We start from the raw sequence: 15,768 nt of genomic DNA, 5'->3' as shown, positions 1-15,768 counted from the left end.
TGCCTCCACTGAAATGGGCGTAACCAGCCCTAGAGTCGGGCAGCCAGCCCGGCCTTTTCCTGGTGCACAGAGGTCCCGAGGGCCGGAGCCTGGCACAGCCCGGCCTTTTCCTGGTGCACAGAGGTCCCGAGGCCGGTCGGAGGCCGGCACCACCCTCCCGTCGGCAGGCGGGGAAGGATGATGCGGCTACAGGCCATCTCTCCACGGGTCCCACCCCAGCCCGCTCTACAGCTGCAGAGGAGCCAAGACCACGGACGAGGGTGCACTCACTGGAAGGCGTGCGCCTCACGCCGGCGGCCGGCTCGGCCTTCTTGGGCTGGCTGCTCAGGGTCTTGCCTTTTCCTGCAGCCCCGCTGGATGCGAGGGGGGGCTTTTTACTCTTCAACTGTTGAAATAAACAGAAGGAAGTTAAAACAAACGATCCACAACACCAGTGTTTTTGTTCTGCGGGACACGACTTCCCTCTGTGACCCTATAAGTAGCATCTAGCACTGACAGAAAAACTCAGGGAGGCAGGAACAACCTGGCTCCCACACCCTGGGAGCTGGGGTGCCCCGGAGGCCGAGGTTCGGGCGTGAGGGACGCAGGGCGCCCTGGGCAGGAAAGCAGAGCTACATGTGCGCTGAGAGCTGCGATGGAGGTGGGCACAGGGGGAGCCGGGCAGCTGGGCTGAGACGCTGGGAGCCTGCGCTTCGGACAGGGGAGGCCACTGCAGCTGGTTTCTCTGCCAGCGCCTCCGTGGGGACTGACACCCCACTGGGCACATCACTACGCTTATTCACTGCAGGGTCTCAGGAAGGAAGCGAGAAAGGCGTGACGTAGAAACAGTTTAAACTAAATTTTGACCAACCACAGGCTTTTAAAAATTCCATAGCATCGCCACTTCTTGGGTGGCTGCAGGCCAGCAGGTGCATTTTCTCAGTGATGGACAGTTCTACGTGCAGACATGGAGCTGGCGGGAGGGGTGAACGGTGGGTGTCCAGGCCCACGCTCCAAGGTCGTGCCCGCCTCCTGCGCTGTGGGCCGGGCCTAAATTTGGCTCCGTCACTCAGCTGCTGAGCGCGCCACGACCCCTGAGCCCCCACTTAGTAACCACCGGACGTCTGACCGCCGCACTCAACGAGGCCGGAGCCACTGGCTCCCGCATCCGGCCTTCAGGCTCACTGGACAGACTCTGGGCAACTGTCGTCAAACATCAGAAGCAAACAGCCAGCTGGTGTGGCTCAGTGGTTGAGTGCTGACCCAGGAACCAAGAGGTCACTGAATAGATTCCTGGTCAGGGCACATGCCCAGGTTGTGGGCTCCATCCCCAGTAGGGAGCATGCAGGGGGAAGCCAATCAATGTTTCTCCCTCCCTCTCTCTCTCTTCCTCTCTCTCTGAAAATCAATAAAAACATATTTTTTTAAAAAAAATCAGAAGCAAACAAAAGCTGTGCTGTGATTCTGGCGAGAGCCTCGGCCGGGAGGACTTCTGAGTGCCACCCGGTCTGACATCCCCAGGGCTTCCCTGGCTCGTCACTGTGTAAGGGTTCCCCCAACACAGGGCACAGGGAGCAACCCCTCCCGTGCCCCTCTGCTCTGGGGGCGCTCGCACACACGGGCGCGGGGCTGCATGCAAAGCATGAAAGTCTGAGGCTGACAGAGCAGGAAAACACATCAGTATTTATACGGAAATGCTACCGTTTGCTACAAAGATGAGGTGGGACAGTCTGACAGCAAGGCTATTTCCCATTTAGGAACCGATAATCCCAATCCTCGTCACCTACCTGGGGTCAGGAAGCACTTTTATGCCCATTTGGGAAAAACACCGCAGTGTCCTGAATGAGCCTAGTTTATGTTTAAAGGTCAAAAAGCAGCTACTCCTGGGGCCACCTGTGCTGATGTTTAACGGAAACATTAAAAACACTTGCAGCTCAAGAATCCTCTGCCAAGTTTTACCGTCCTGGTCCTTTAAGTCTCTGCCTTTAGCAAAATTCCCGGGGAACATCCCGAGGCCAGAAAGAGCCGGTGTGCAGGGAGAGCGGGGCCCACAGCAGGGCCGGGAGGGGTACGGAGGCAGCTCCCCTGCCGACTGCTTTCCCAGGTGAGCCTCGCTCACTACCAGTGGGCATCACTGCAAAACTCGGAGGGGGGCTGTGGCTAGAGGGGGGTCTAGAGGAGGAGGGAACGCGATGCTGTACCTGGGAGCCGAGCCCGAGAGACGCCCTCCCCACAGAAGAGGTGTTAGTGACAGACGGGGCGGGAGGCAGCCCGCAGGACGTGGGCTGCTTGTAATGGTTACAGGACAGGGTGTCGGCAGGCGGCCTAGCAGCCTTCCTGTCAGCAGGCGGGTAGCGCGCAAAGATTTTCGGAGACGGCAAGTTATCGTACAGGGCTGCGTTATCGTACAGCACCTCTCCTCCCGGGCCTCCGCGGCAGGAAGCGGCCGAGCCGCCGTCGGGGTCCCACTGCAACACACACAGCCGCGCGGTTAGTGCCTCGGCCACAAGCAGAGCAGACGTTAGCGCGCGGACACGGCGTGAGCACCCGCACCCCCGTGCCCGCTGCTGTAAAGCACACGCGTCGCAGGCGAGCTGACCGCGAGGCCTGCCCCGCGTCCGGGACTTAGGGACAGCCTTCTCCTCCCTTGGGTCGCCCCAGTCGTTGGCTCAGGGAGTGTTTGTTCTGTCTGGTAAAGCAGGAAAAAAAGGGCTGATGTGACATTTCTTTAGGTTTCGGAGTCCCCAGGTCCAAAAGCAGAGCCACGTGCCTGCGGGGAAGGAATGCCGACGGGGACACGGGGATGGGGCTCGGGCTCTGCCCAGCACACCTGTGCAGCCCCCAGTGAGCACCTTTTACTTTGCGGTCATTACCGGGTTCTAGACGCTGTCTGGAGCACGTTACAAACACTGCCTCTAGCTCTCACGGGATCTCAGGAAGCAGGAGGAAACTGAGGCAGAGGCTCCCAAGCCCAGGGCCCTGCCTCTGTGCCCCACCCCCGCCCCGGGGTTACCGAGGGGCTGGACTTCAGAGCCCGGAGCCAGTGCATCGGTGACGCGTTTATGGGGACTGCCCGCCTGCCCCCTGCCCCCGCTCTGTTAGGGCTGATTAAAGTGCTGTGACCAAAACAGTCTTGAAAAGAAATCCAATCATCACAGAAAACAGGAGGTTTCCAAGTAGAATTGACATAATGGCACTATTTTGACGAAAACCTTTCCCTAAAGGACTAAAACAGCCACAGGCCACTGGAGGGCAGGGACATTAAAGTGCACATTCACCCAGCACTCAGCACGGCCGAGCCTTTTAAGTCTTAAAGGTCTCCAGGAACCGCTCTGCATTCACACACACGGAGAAATGTTAGCTCCTGGATGATGCTTGTTTCAGTCTTTATGTTGTTCTTCACTTCCGCACGGTGATTACAGCCTTTGTTATAAAAATAGGAGCAGGGCCCAGGCCTCACGGCAGGCGTGCTCTCACTCCTCACTGTCGCTGCAGCGGCTATTTTGGTGATGCTGGGACCCAGCTACGAGCTAAAAATAGGGGGACGTGCAGATAATCTCGGACGCGAGCGCCTCAAAATGACAGGCGCGCATGCATTTGTCCAGGGCGATCACAGGGTCTAGACTAGACTAGCATTTCCCTAAAATACCAAGTGACTGAGTCACACGGGTAACTTAGAAACTGCATAGAAGTTTCTAGATTAAAAGTGGGTGTGCTCCCCCGTGTGCGTGTCAGAGACCCTCCCCGAGACTCACTAACGCCTGCGTTGGGCCTCAGGGGACCCCGAATGGCTGAGAGTTACTGCAGATGAAACGCCAACAAGTGCGGTTTGGGGTCAAAAGTGCGAACTTCATAAACAGAGAAGAGCAGCCCTCCCCAGAGAGACGGCCTGGTCCCAGCCCCCAGCGGCGGGGAACTGGGCAGGGCAAGGCCGCTGCCAGGACGCCCCATGAGCCAAAGCACCAGGAGGACTGCACAGGGGACGCGTCCAGCTCCTGCCCACAGGGTCCCAGGACAATCCCTCCCGCAGAGCCTCTGTGCAGGTTCTCAGAGCAGAGGGGCTGCAGACGGAAGGACGGCCTGGAGCAACCTTGTCCCTGTGGGCCTGAGCTGCACCTGGACCAGGACAATGGGACAGGCTGGGGGGGGGGTGCCCGTGGCTCCCCCACCCCCACCCTCCTCACGCCCCGTGGCAGGTGTGGACTGGGGAAGGGGTGAGGGCCTTGGAGAGAGGCTTAGAGGGAGGTGTGGGTTTCCTTTCTGAACGAGCTGCCGGGATCAGGGCTGGAGACGCAGACCGCTCGCCCCTGGAGGGGACTCTGGCGGCTGCGCGGACAGGGCCAAGGCGGGTCAGGGGAAGAGAAGCTGGTGGCTGCGGGGCACGTGCGGCCGGAGAGCAGGGCCCACCTTGAAAACGGCAGTGACCAGGATGAGGCTCAGGACCGGGCTGTGAGCCTCTCCCTCGAGTCCATGGCTCAGCTCACCTGTGACCACCCGGAGGCCGGCACAGAGCCAACCAATAAACGGGAGTGATGTGCGGACACGTCAACACACGCTTATTGATGAGTTCTGCTATTGTACGTGGGACAAGGCAGCGAAAAGCTAAGGCCACACTGCACCTGCTCAGCGCCAGGCACCGGCCGGCTCTCCAAGGCCCCGGAGGGAGACGGTCCTGAGCCTGTAGCATGGCCCGCATCTATGGCAACATTTCCTCCCCCTCCCTCCCTGCCTCCCCATCTCCCCGCCTCCCTCCCTCCCCGCCACCTTCCTTCCCTGCCTCCCTCCCTTCCTGCCACCTTCCCTTCCCACCTTCCCACCTTCCTTCCCTCCCTCCCACATCTGCCTCCTATGGTGCCGCTCAGCATGTGTGCCCCGGGAACGAGGACTCCCTGGGAACTGACAGCGCTCCACACCTGGACTTACCCAAGGCTCGTGCTCTAACGTGTTCTCCTCAGTCAGTGCTTAGGGAGTGCGAACGTTTAATTATGACGGGACATGGACCCTGAAGGAGAAACTGCCTACGGGTGTCAAACGCCTACGTGTCCAAATGCAGATTAAGATGGACAACTTGTCAGAAACAAGGACAGGAGAGATGGGATGGAGCTGTCATCACGTGTCGGCCGATGTCCGACAGCGACCGCTCCCTGGGGCGCACACTCACCGAGCCGTTCACGCAGGGGGCGTCGTCGTAGTGCAGCGCCGTCCCGCTGGGGTGGGCATAGCCGTTGGGGGTGCCCCCGAGGTAGGGGTTGGTGGAGATGACACGTCTGTTCATGAAGCTGAAAGACAGGACGTGAGGTAACTCCTCCCACCGGGCAGCAAGTCTGGCCTGAGCCCTGACCTGATGCTCGGCCCATCAGAGGCTGTGCAGGGAGCCTCAGTGCCGGGAGGCGCTGGAGCCACAGCCGCACGCCCCACCTAGAGAACGCGAGGGCAGCACGCCTGCAGGACCGTGCCAGGGGGGGCCACCACCCTGCAGGACCGGGCCAGGGGTGGCCATAGTGGTGTGCAATACGACCCTGCAGGACTGTGCCAGGGGCGGCCGCAGTGTGTGCAACACGGCCCTGCAGGACCATACCAGGGGCGGCCACCACCCTGCAGGACCGTGCCAGGGGTAGCCGCAGTGCATGCTGGGTACACCATTCTTACCGTCAGTGGTCTAAAGACCTCTCTGGCCCACTGACTGTTTTTGTAAATAAAGTTTTATTGGGACACGGCCCTGACCCTTCATGTAGGTACCGACAGTGGCTGCTTTCAAGACTTTACATGCCTCCTTCATGACCCTGTCCTCAAGTCAGGGACCAGATGCTGCAAAACTGAAGTATTTCCCGTCCGGCCTGGGCTCTTTAGAGTTTTATGCAACAGCGTTTCTCGAGTTCTCGGTGTCCACTCAGCATCACCGCCCCGGACAGCTCCCCTCCACTCTGCCCCGTCCGGGCTGACGGAGCCCTGACAATGGGCGCCCCCTCTGCTCAGAGAACATCCAAAGCTGCCGCGTGGCCTGGGGGCTCTGGGTGCTGCTTCGTGTCCCCGAAAGTCCCACCAGGCGCCCTGATGGCTGCTCTCACAGGGCCTCCCGCCTCAGGGCCTCCCTCCGCCTGGAGCCCTCTCCAGAGCCCCTCCCTTCCCGAGGAGCCCCCAGCGCCCACACACACCGCCCTCCCCCCACACCACTGTCCTCCGGTCCCCTCTCCGTCCCGATCACCGCGGAACACGGAGCTACGCGCTCACTGGCTGCTGTCCCCGCCCGAGTGGATCTTCCCACTGACACCGGCCAGCTTCAGGGCCAACCCTGCTCGTCTGGGGACCGGGGCCCGGAGCGGCTCACAGGCGCGGAGTGAGCGAGCAGGAGGGTCACTGTGAAGGGACGCGTGCCTGGGAGGAAACCCCTGAGCTCGCTCTCCTGGCAGGTTAAGCAAACGGGCTGCGTCTTAAGTGACTGTTTTCCAGCGGTATTTCCCCGCATTCCTATGGCACCTGCATGAATAAGGAGAGAGGACCTGCCTGTGCGGGTTTCCAGCAGGGCTGGCGCTCACAGGGTCGAGCAGGGCTGAGGGCTGGGAGGCTCCCAGCTGGCAGGAGGCGTTCAGAGGGAGCTACTGCCCTCTGCTGGGGGCAGGCGGCTGTGCACGCCGCGCTCGGCCCAGCGCACCTGACTCTAATTTATAAAATCACTCCTCTTGCTTTTGTCTGACAAAGAAATGTATGCGGCCCTCTGCATTTAGGGCACATGAAGTGTGCCTAGGAAAGAGAGAAACTTAAACGTTTGAGTTTGCAATGACCGAGTTTTCTGATTTGTTTGTAATATATACCTAAGGGTTTCTCATTTATGACTCGGAGGGTGTGTGGGGTCAGGCAGTAACGGGAACGAGTGAGAAGCCGGGCCCAAGGCCAGTCCTTTCCGTGCCGACCACCGCACAGGGAGCATGTTACACGGATCTGCTAGGTGTCGGCCCTCCCGGTGGGGGACCCCTCACAGCAGGGCCGCCCGTGCGTGGTGTGTCTCCGGCTCTTGGCGCTGTGCCTGGCACTCACCGGGGCACAGATGCCAGGGAGGAGCAGGGGCCATGAGGGCCAGGATGGAAGCCGACCCGCCTGGGGGACGCCGAGGGCACCGGACACCGGGACATGAGACCGAGACGTCAGACACCAGGACGTCCCGGCTGGAGCAGGCCTTCACCACACCCACCTCCTCCCACAGCGGGCACTGGGCCCAACCGGTCTGCAGGCCTAAAGGGGACGGGCCGAGGCTCAGCCCTGCGCTGTCTTCCACCGGCGCCCTGGCTGCTACAGCAGCTCAGCCACACTGAGAAGCAGGAGACCAGAGGCCACGAGCCACGTGCTGAACCCAGAACACGAGTCGCTCACAGGAAACACATTCTGGGGGAAATAACCCGACACAGAAGTTCCTCTCCTCACCACTGCCCAGTGCCCAGGGCAGGCCATCAGGCACTCACACTGTCGTGCAGCCGTCCACCGTCATCTCCAGAACTTTCCACCTTCCCACTGACACTCGTCCCCATTAACGTACTCCCTCCCTTGCCCGGCCCCAGGACCCACTCTATTTCTGTCCTGACTTTCCCACAGAGCAACGCGAGTGAGAATGAGTGCTTTCTGCTGGGGACCCTCTCGCTTTGCTGGCGATCGCCGGGCAAAGCTGTCCCAGGCTGGTTCCTCACACAGGCTGCTTAGCCCGGACAGAGGCGCCTGACGCCTCATGCGACCAAGCTATCTTCCCTCAGCCCCAGCGTGTCCCGGCCGAGCGGCCAGGGCCCACAGACTTTTATAGGAAAAGTCAGTCTAGTGCAGTGGTTCTCAACCTTGGCTGCACCTTCGAATCACCTGGGAATTTTTAAAATCCTGATTCCTGGGCCTCATCCTCCGATAATTCTGTTTCTTTGTTATGGGGTGAGGCCACAACATTAATAACAAAGAAAAAGAATTTCTGGAGGATGAGGCCCAGAAATCAGGATTTTAAAAAGATTCCCAGGTGACTCTAATGTGCAGCCAAGGTTGAGAACCACTGGTCTAGTACTTCATCAGAGACATCCTAGCGAGTCCAGCTGTTCTTCCACCGCCAGCGTGGCGGTGCCGAGGCCACGACAGCAGGGCGCCTCTGCCGGTGCCCCGCTGCGTCGACACCTCTGATGCCGATGGTGCGACAGCAAGAGGGAAACTTCTGGACGCTGCCAGGGCCTGCACCCCGGGGCCTGTGGGCGGGGCTTTGAGAACTGCAGCTATAACTGCCTTTGCATCGATACGTTAAAAAAATTCATGGTTCAAAGACCGTTCTTGTATGAACAGCCTTTTTTAAAAAATGACAATTTAGATTGTAAAGGAACGTGATTAATGGCTTCAAAGACAGTCCTCACTACAGCAACGTGTAGAATCACTTCTGATTCTAGATTGTTCCCCCCACACACGGGTCAGCAAAGTACAGCCCACAGGCCGCATCCGGCCCACTGCCTGTGCCTGTAAATCAAGTTTTACGAAACCGTTAGCCCACTCGTTCCTGCCCCTGTGGAGCTGAGAGGACAGGGAACAGCGCACAAAGCCAGATGGTGACTAGCTTGCTTTTTACGGGAAAAGTCGGCCAGCCCTGTTCTGAGAGAAAAAACGAGGGTTAGAAGGACAGGGCTTTCACCAACGTCTGGGTGAACATGATGCGAAGGCAGCGTCTTCGCTGTTTTCCCGACAGCCCAGGAAGGGTAAACACTTAGGAAACAGCGCGTTTGCCCGGCGCCCCGCCCGCGGGCCTTACCAGAAGGTCTGCTTGGCCGTTTGGATGATGTTGGCCGACATCTCCACGTCGATGTAGTCGTAGTGCAGGGCGCCGGGGTCTGTGGAGGACCCCGTCTCCGCCAGCAGGACTCCGATCCAGCGGCCCATGTCTTCTGAGGACGCCGCCTGTGCGTGAGGGGAGGCGCGTGTCACTTGATTAGGGAAGAGTTTCAACAGGTTCAGGGTGTCGGCACAGAGACCACACAGACGGGACGGCAGGGTCGAGGCTCGTGCGAGTAAGTCGCGGAGGAAGGGGAGGCTGCCGAGCCGCGGGACCCGCTCTGCGTTCAGCCCGAGCCTTGAAGCCGGAATGACTGGACCCAGGACGTGGAAACCTGGGTCCTGCAATGCCGGCCGCTCTGGGGGAAGGGCACCGGGGTAGGACGTGGGACCTGCTGTGCTAGCTAAGGCTCAGCCAAATGAAGTTGCTGACAGCGCCTCGCCAATTTGACAACAAAACCCGGCCCGGAAAAGCGCCGCCGCCTGCACTGGCCCAGCCCCAGGACAGGGCTGGCTCCCTGTGGGCCTCGGGCTCCCGTGGCCGGGCCGGGAATGCACTTCCTTCCCTTCAGTGGAGGCATAAGCACGTGCTCCCCTCCTGTCGGCTGTGCTGAGGGGGTGCAATCGTGGGCAGTCCCCGGGCTGTGGGCGCCGTTTCTCAGGAAGTTTACATGCTCCCAACCCTGAATCTGACCTTCATTTGCAATCTGACTACAGCTCAGCCGATGCCCTAACCACTGAGCCCGCCCAGGGCCAAAGGGGAGGGTGGAAGCAGGCGGCTGAGGCTGTTTAAGGGCCTTTCCCTCTCCAGCGAGCCGGCTCCAGAAAGGCAGCCACAGGAATCAGCCGCACACGGAGCCAGGGCTCCTAGAAACCCAGGTCTCGGTGTCCACGCACGCGGCTCGCTGGCCGCGGCGTCTGCACACTCACTCCGCCTGGAGCCGCATGGGCCCCGCAGGACGAGGGAGGACAGCGCCCTCTGGAGGCCGTCACTGCGAGAAGTCCTACTGGGAACACTGAAGCAAGACGTGGCGGGGAGGCGACCAGGAGGTGCCGGGGCCCAGGCTCCTTGCAGGGCTCAGCAGAAGCGGGCGCAGGGCGCGGCCTCAGGAGGGGCCACCGCGAGGACAGCAGAGACAGACACATGGGCAGAGGGAGAGGGAGAAAGGGCGTGGCACAGCAGGCGCTGCCAGCTCAGCAAGGCGGGGACTCGGACATGCAGCGGCTTTGGGAAGGAAGGTCGTCCTACCTCCAGCACGGCCACCTCCTGCCCGTTGCGGAGCAGCCGGAAGGTCAGCGGGTGCCTGGAGTCCAGCCCCGGGATCACCTCGCAGCCGCGGAGAGGGATGGACACGAGGTGGGTCTTCAGGTCGGTCCTGTCCTTGTGCAGGATGAGCTTGTTGTCCTTGACCCTGCACCAGCGCTCCCGCCAGCGGTTGTTGGAGAGCACGTTCAGGTGGCCTGCGGCGACAGGCGGCTCAGCTCCGGGAGAGGCACCAGGGCGGACACCCACGGGACGGACCCCCACCGCGTCTCAGGCAAATTCACACACACAGCAGGCCGTCACCGGTGACAGCTGGAGAGCTGTGATTTTGAATCCAGTTGCGGATTCATAATCTTACATTATGATTTTATTCTGTAAAATACTATTTGTACATGACATATGTCTGATACATTTATTCTTTATAAGGAAGAAAGCTCTACTTAAAAGCCCACAGTCAGCCGTGAGGGCTGACCGGCTGAGCAACGGCGTGAGGACCACGAATGCCTGCCTGTGGCTTCGGCCCCATCTGCACATGAACCCTGCCGAGAGCCCACTTTTTGGACACTTGAGAAGTGACCGCCAACTGCAGCCATCGTCAGAGTCTGTGGGCATGAATGACAGTGGCCTGGGGACCGAGGTGGCGATATGTAAGGAGATCTGGAGACACGACTGCTCTTGAGCACCCGAAGCTGCTGGGGCACAGGGTGGCCCCTCCTGAGGGTCCTGGGCCAGCGCCCTGCCCTGGAGGGAGAGGCTCAGGGCCGTTCCTCAGGGGCCTTGAGGCGGGAAACTTCTCCAGCCGGGGAGGCCGGGGAGACCGGGGTCTGGCCGGGAGGGAGCGTGAGAAATGAACACTTGAACCACCTAGGGACCCAGTGACAGCCAACCTGGGACTCTGTCCTGGGAACCTGGCCCTGAAGCAGATGGCAGAGCTCCGACAGGGAAGTGGGAGGGCAGGGCTGTCTCAGTCGCTGCTGCACACACGTTAACACAGTCCTGCCCACGGCAGCTGCTCAGAAAATGTGGATGAAACACTGATGCGGAGACGGTCGCTCAGTGAGACCGGGGTGACCCTGGTCTGGGACTTGGAGCCTCATGAGAAACCCTGGCTTGATTACTTTAGCCGAGAGAAATGGCTGACCACAGTGCCTTCATGTCTGGCCATGTTCACACCCGTCCCTCACAGGCCGACAGCCCTGCACGCTTTCAGTTTAAACGCTTAGAGGAAGTCGGGAGACCTTCGTGGGGTCAAACGTGAAGAGCCACAGAGCTCACGTCAAACCCCTGCAGTCTCTTACTAACAAGCAGTGCAAGTGTGAAACATCTCCCCCGCACACAATCCCCAGCCTCGCTCCCAAGAGCCGCGTGACGAGACCGAGGGGCCGCGACTCGGGGACGACACGCGCGGCTCCTGCAGCTCACACGGCTGGGGGCTCCGGGGCTCCTGCAGCTCATGGGGCTCAGGGGGCTCCCGGGCTCCTGCAGCTCACGGGGCTCAGGGGGCTCCGGGGCTCCTGCAGCTCACGGTGCTAGGGGCTGTCTTACCGCAGGTGGGCACGTCCTCCTCGGCGGAGGAGGTCTGCTCGTCGGTCGACGGCTTTTTCTTTCCTAAACCGATGATCTTGGTGATTTTCTTCCCAGTGACTTTAGATACAGTCCCCTTGCCCTCTGATTTGGAACTTTTTTTCCTCTTGACTGTCAAAAATAACGACAACACAAAAGCATGTTAAGTTATAGACCTTACACTGAAAGACAGTGAAACACAGCATACGCCACAGCCATTGACTTGCCCCCAGTCTTACTCATGGAGCACCCGCTGTAGGCCGCCGTCGGGGCCTGGCTTACACCATCGGAGTGCGGGCTCAGTGAGGCACCAGTGAGTCACACCGATGAACTCCTCCCGTGTGCCCTGCTCGCTGGGACACGCGAAGCTGCCACGGGACTGCTGTCAAGACCTCAGCGCCCCGTGCTCGATCGGCGGCGGCACCAGCAGGGTAGTCACGAATCACCCAGAATCGTGGTGCACTGGCGCGTTACGTGGGGCATATCCTTCCCCTTGAACGCAGGAGCAGGAGCGACAGTCACCCCGTGGCTGGACAGCAGGGGCTGGCCCGCTGCCATGCGATCGAGGGGTAACGGAGAGGAGCTGTCTGCGTCGTGGCTTCCTCGGCAGCCAGCATCTGTCTGGTCACGGAGGGCTGAACGAAGGGACCTGCCTGAACCTCAGCGCACACAGTCCAGAGTGAGCCGCCGAGCGGAAGGGAGGAGAGAAGGTCAAGTGCAGCTTAACCATTAAATTCCTGCAGGACCTACTCACCGAGTGTCTGCAATATACAAAGCAACGCGACAGGCAAAACAGTGTTTAAACCAACGGCACCTTGTCAAAATATGGAAGGCTGCTCTGCTTTAAAGAGCCCAGGGGAATGCTGGGTAGGGATACATTCACTCCCATGCACAGCGAGACGCACTCACTCCGCAGAGGCCACTGTGAGGGACCTGGGAGAAGCAGCCGTGGCGTGGGCTGCCTGGGCATCCAGGCGGGAACCTGAGATTGTACGTTGGTCTCCTCCAGGGCAAACCTCAAAGATAGGTTTCCCAGCTGTGATTACACATAATGTGGCCTGTGGACGACAGAGAACGCCTCCCACCGAGTAACTTCCGACGCAGAGGACGAAAATTACACCCAGTCGCGTCTGGCAGAAAATCACACGGCAGAGCAGAGGCCATGCCTCTGACTGACCCTGGTCACATCACCACAGCCCAGAAGACTGGGTTCCGAGACCCAGCGGCCGGCTTGCTGTCTGGTTGCAGGTGACGGCATCTGCCTCTAGCGGCGGGTGCAGGGGGGCAGTGGGCAGAGGCTCCCCTGGGAGCCAGGTCCCGGGGCAGGCAGAGGCTGCAGGCTTCCACGGGGAAGACTCCCTGCCCCACAGACCCCCTCCTCTCAGCCCAGCCCCCACGCTGGGGAGGACACCACGTAGTGGGAAGGGCTTGTCTTCAGAAGCTCTAAGGAGCTCTCAGACCTCAGTCACAAGAACAAACAACTCAATGAAAATACGGGCAGAGGATGTGAATAGACTTTTCACCAAAGAGGACGCCTGGATGGCAAACAAGCTCGTTAGACTTGGTCAGCGTTGTTGGTCATGGGCAGAGGCACGGTAAAGCCGGCTGCACGGCGCGCACAGCTATTCAAATGGCCAACGCAGAGACCAGCACGACAGAGCACCACCCAGGCTAGTGAGCGGCACGTGGCCAAGCACCCTGCTCTCAGGTATTAACTGGGAGAAAGGAAAACGTGTCCACAGCAGCTTCGCTCCCATGGTGCCGAGCTGCCAGCAACCAGCCCTCTCCCGTGGGTGCGGGTGAGCCGGCCGTGCCGCGTCTGCGCTGACCTCCTGCTCGGACCCTGAGTACCTGCACGTGGGGCTCCCCAATGCCTGAGGCTGAGTCAGAGAAGCCAGACCGAAAAGCTCGGCTGTGGACTCCACGCACAAGACGTGCTGAGGAAGGACAGAACACAGACCTGCAGCTGCCAGGAGCAGGGGCGGGGGGACAGAGGAGCACAGGGACACCTGGGGTCAAAACTGCTCCATGTCTCGACGGTGCGGATGGTGACCCACCAGTATGTGTTCATCAAAACGCAAAGAACTGTATGCCCACAAGGTGCCGTCACCGCGTGTGACGCACACGCCACAGGGCCGGCTTCAGCATGTGCACCCAGGTTCACACAGCATCATCCGCAGCAGCCAAGGGTGGGAACACAGATGCCCCTCCACAGATGAATGACGGCAGAATGTGGTGCGTAGCACAACGGACTATTGCTCAGCCTCAGAGAGGAAGGGGATCCTGACACCGGCTACCTGGGCGGACCTGAGGGCATCGCGGTGAGCAAGGTGAGCCAGCCACAGGGCAAGCTCTGTGGTTCCATGATGCGAGGTCCCTAAGGAGTCAGACCCACAGGGACAGCGGGCGCCCCAGGCACCGTGGGAGTGGCTGCAGGCCTGGAGAACGGGGAGGGCGGGAGTGTTTAATGGGGACAGTTGCAGTCTGGGAAGATGGAAGGTTCTGGAGAGGATGGTGAGCCGGCGGCACAGCAATGCGAATGTGCCTAAGCCACTGGACTGGGCACTTAACAATGGTCAGGGGGTAAATTTTTGTTATGTGTATTTTACCACAATTTAAAATCATTTCTTTAAATGCAAGTAAAATACATCTGCAGAAATTTTTTTTAAAAGGGACTTCAGAAACCTGCACGTCTGGCCTCCTCATTTGAAAGATGGGGAGCGGAACTCATCAGGGAAACGGTCCCGATGGGGCTGAGGCTGCCGCGGGGTGGGCACGTGGCTCCGCTCATCACCCAAAGCCCTTCCCGGAGGATCACTTCCCGGGACAAACCACGTGAGGAAATGCCTGCTGAGCCACCAATTTAAACTCCCGCCGGGCACCGTCGGGCCACAGGAACCCTGGCCCGGCCGCAGGCACCGGAGCCTCAGAGGGCTCCTGCTCCCCAGAGGGCCTTCTAGGATCGGTCAGTGCGACCAGGACGGTGACAGGCGCGTGACCGAACCTCCAAGGAGACGTGCCCGCAGCCAGAGTTCGCAGAACGGGCCGCAGTGTTTCGGATTCTGGTTTCTGTTTCGGGCAGAACTCACCTTGTTCTTTCCCGTTACACACGGCGACTCCATTCTCCACGACACCCTCCCCGTCCGAGCTTGGTCTCTCCGAGGACAGTTTCTGCAAGGAAGAGGAGGACGGGGTTATTCTCACAATGTCGCATGGGCCAAGTGACGTCATGGATCGATCCAAAGTGATCTCAGAGCGGAAAGAACGTGGGCCGGATTCCCAGCGATCCAGGACAGCTAGGGCTCAACGGCCGCACGGACCAGCTGGGTGCCTGTTATCAAAAGCTTGACAGACACCAAAAGAGCAAAGAGAAAAGCCACCGAGGTAACCAGCACGTGCTACAGTGCCTGACATTCATTCACCTCCCTCTCTCTCAGTAATTAAAAAAAGTTAGGGCTACAGAAAACTCCCCTCACCAAACCAATTATGCTTCCAGAAATAAACACTGCGTCGCCCACTTAATTTCCTCCCATGAATAATGGGCAAGTGTCAAGTGTCTGTGACAAATATGCTCAGAGGATGCACAGTCGGGCGCTGTCAAACCCTCAGGGGCACCGGAGGACTTGCCCGGTGGGTCCAGCACCTGACGTCAGGGCACAGTCAGGACTGTCACTTGGCATCTGAAGCAGAGGCACGTGGGGGCGGCAGGAGAGGGTCAGGGGACATGGTGACGGAAGGAGACGGGGCTCCGGGTGGTGAGCACACAATACAACATGCAGATGATGCATATAGAGTTGTACGCCTAGAACCTATACGATTGTATTAACCAATGTCACCCCAATAAATTCAATAGAAATTTAAAAAGCAGCAGCACTGTTGAGAGCTGGAACCCCTGCATTCCAACCGGAGGAGCTGTGGAGTCACAGTGGGGGGCACAGGCTTCAGCCCTCCCCGACCCCCTGCACTGTCCCCCATGCCACAGAGACTGCCAGCCACAGGCGGATGCCGGGGCACGGCACGCGCACGCCACCTCAGGAGAGGGCCGGGCTGCGCTGGCCCAGGACGGCAGACGGTGTCAGCATCGCGCCGCGGTGCTGTGACAGCCACGGGAAGGAGCCAGTGGTATCCTGTGGGAACCTGGTGTGTGCCGACCGCCAGTGACAGGGCGGATGAGAGCTGGC

The 15,768-nt window shown here is 59.9% G+C and overlaps 1 protein-coding gene across 1 annotated transcript; it reads right to left on the bottom strand.

Annotated features, from left to right (window-relative positions):
• Nucleotides 1-270: 270 nt before the first annotated feature.
• LOC102441826 (actin filament-associated protein 1-like) lies at nucleotides 271-14,758 on the bottom strand (the record flags this gene model as incomplete). Its single annotated transcript, XM_023749114.1, has 6 exons — nucleotides 271-385; nucleotides 5,141-5,258; nucleotides 8,741-8,886; nucleotides 10,010-10,221; nucleotides 11,570-11,719; nucleotides 14,677-14,758. Coding segments are annotated over 6 exons (823 nt in total), but the record flags the coding sequence as incomplete, so codon positions are not given.
• Nucleotides 14,759-15,768: the final 1,010 nt, after the last annotated feature.

Source organism: Myotis lucifugus, unplaced genomic scaffold, assembly GCF_000147115.1.
Source record: "Myotis lucifugus unplaced genomic scaffold, Myoluc2.0 scaffold_2933, whole genome shotgun sequence".
NCBI lineage: Eukaryota > Metazoa > Chordata > Mammalia > Chiroptera > Vespertilionidae > Myotis > Myotis lucifugus.
Note: the sequence above shows the minus strand (reverse complement) of the source record. Positions and strands in the feature narration are given on the sequence as shown.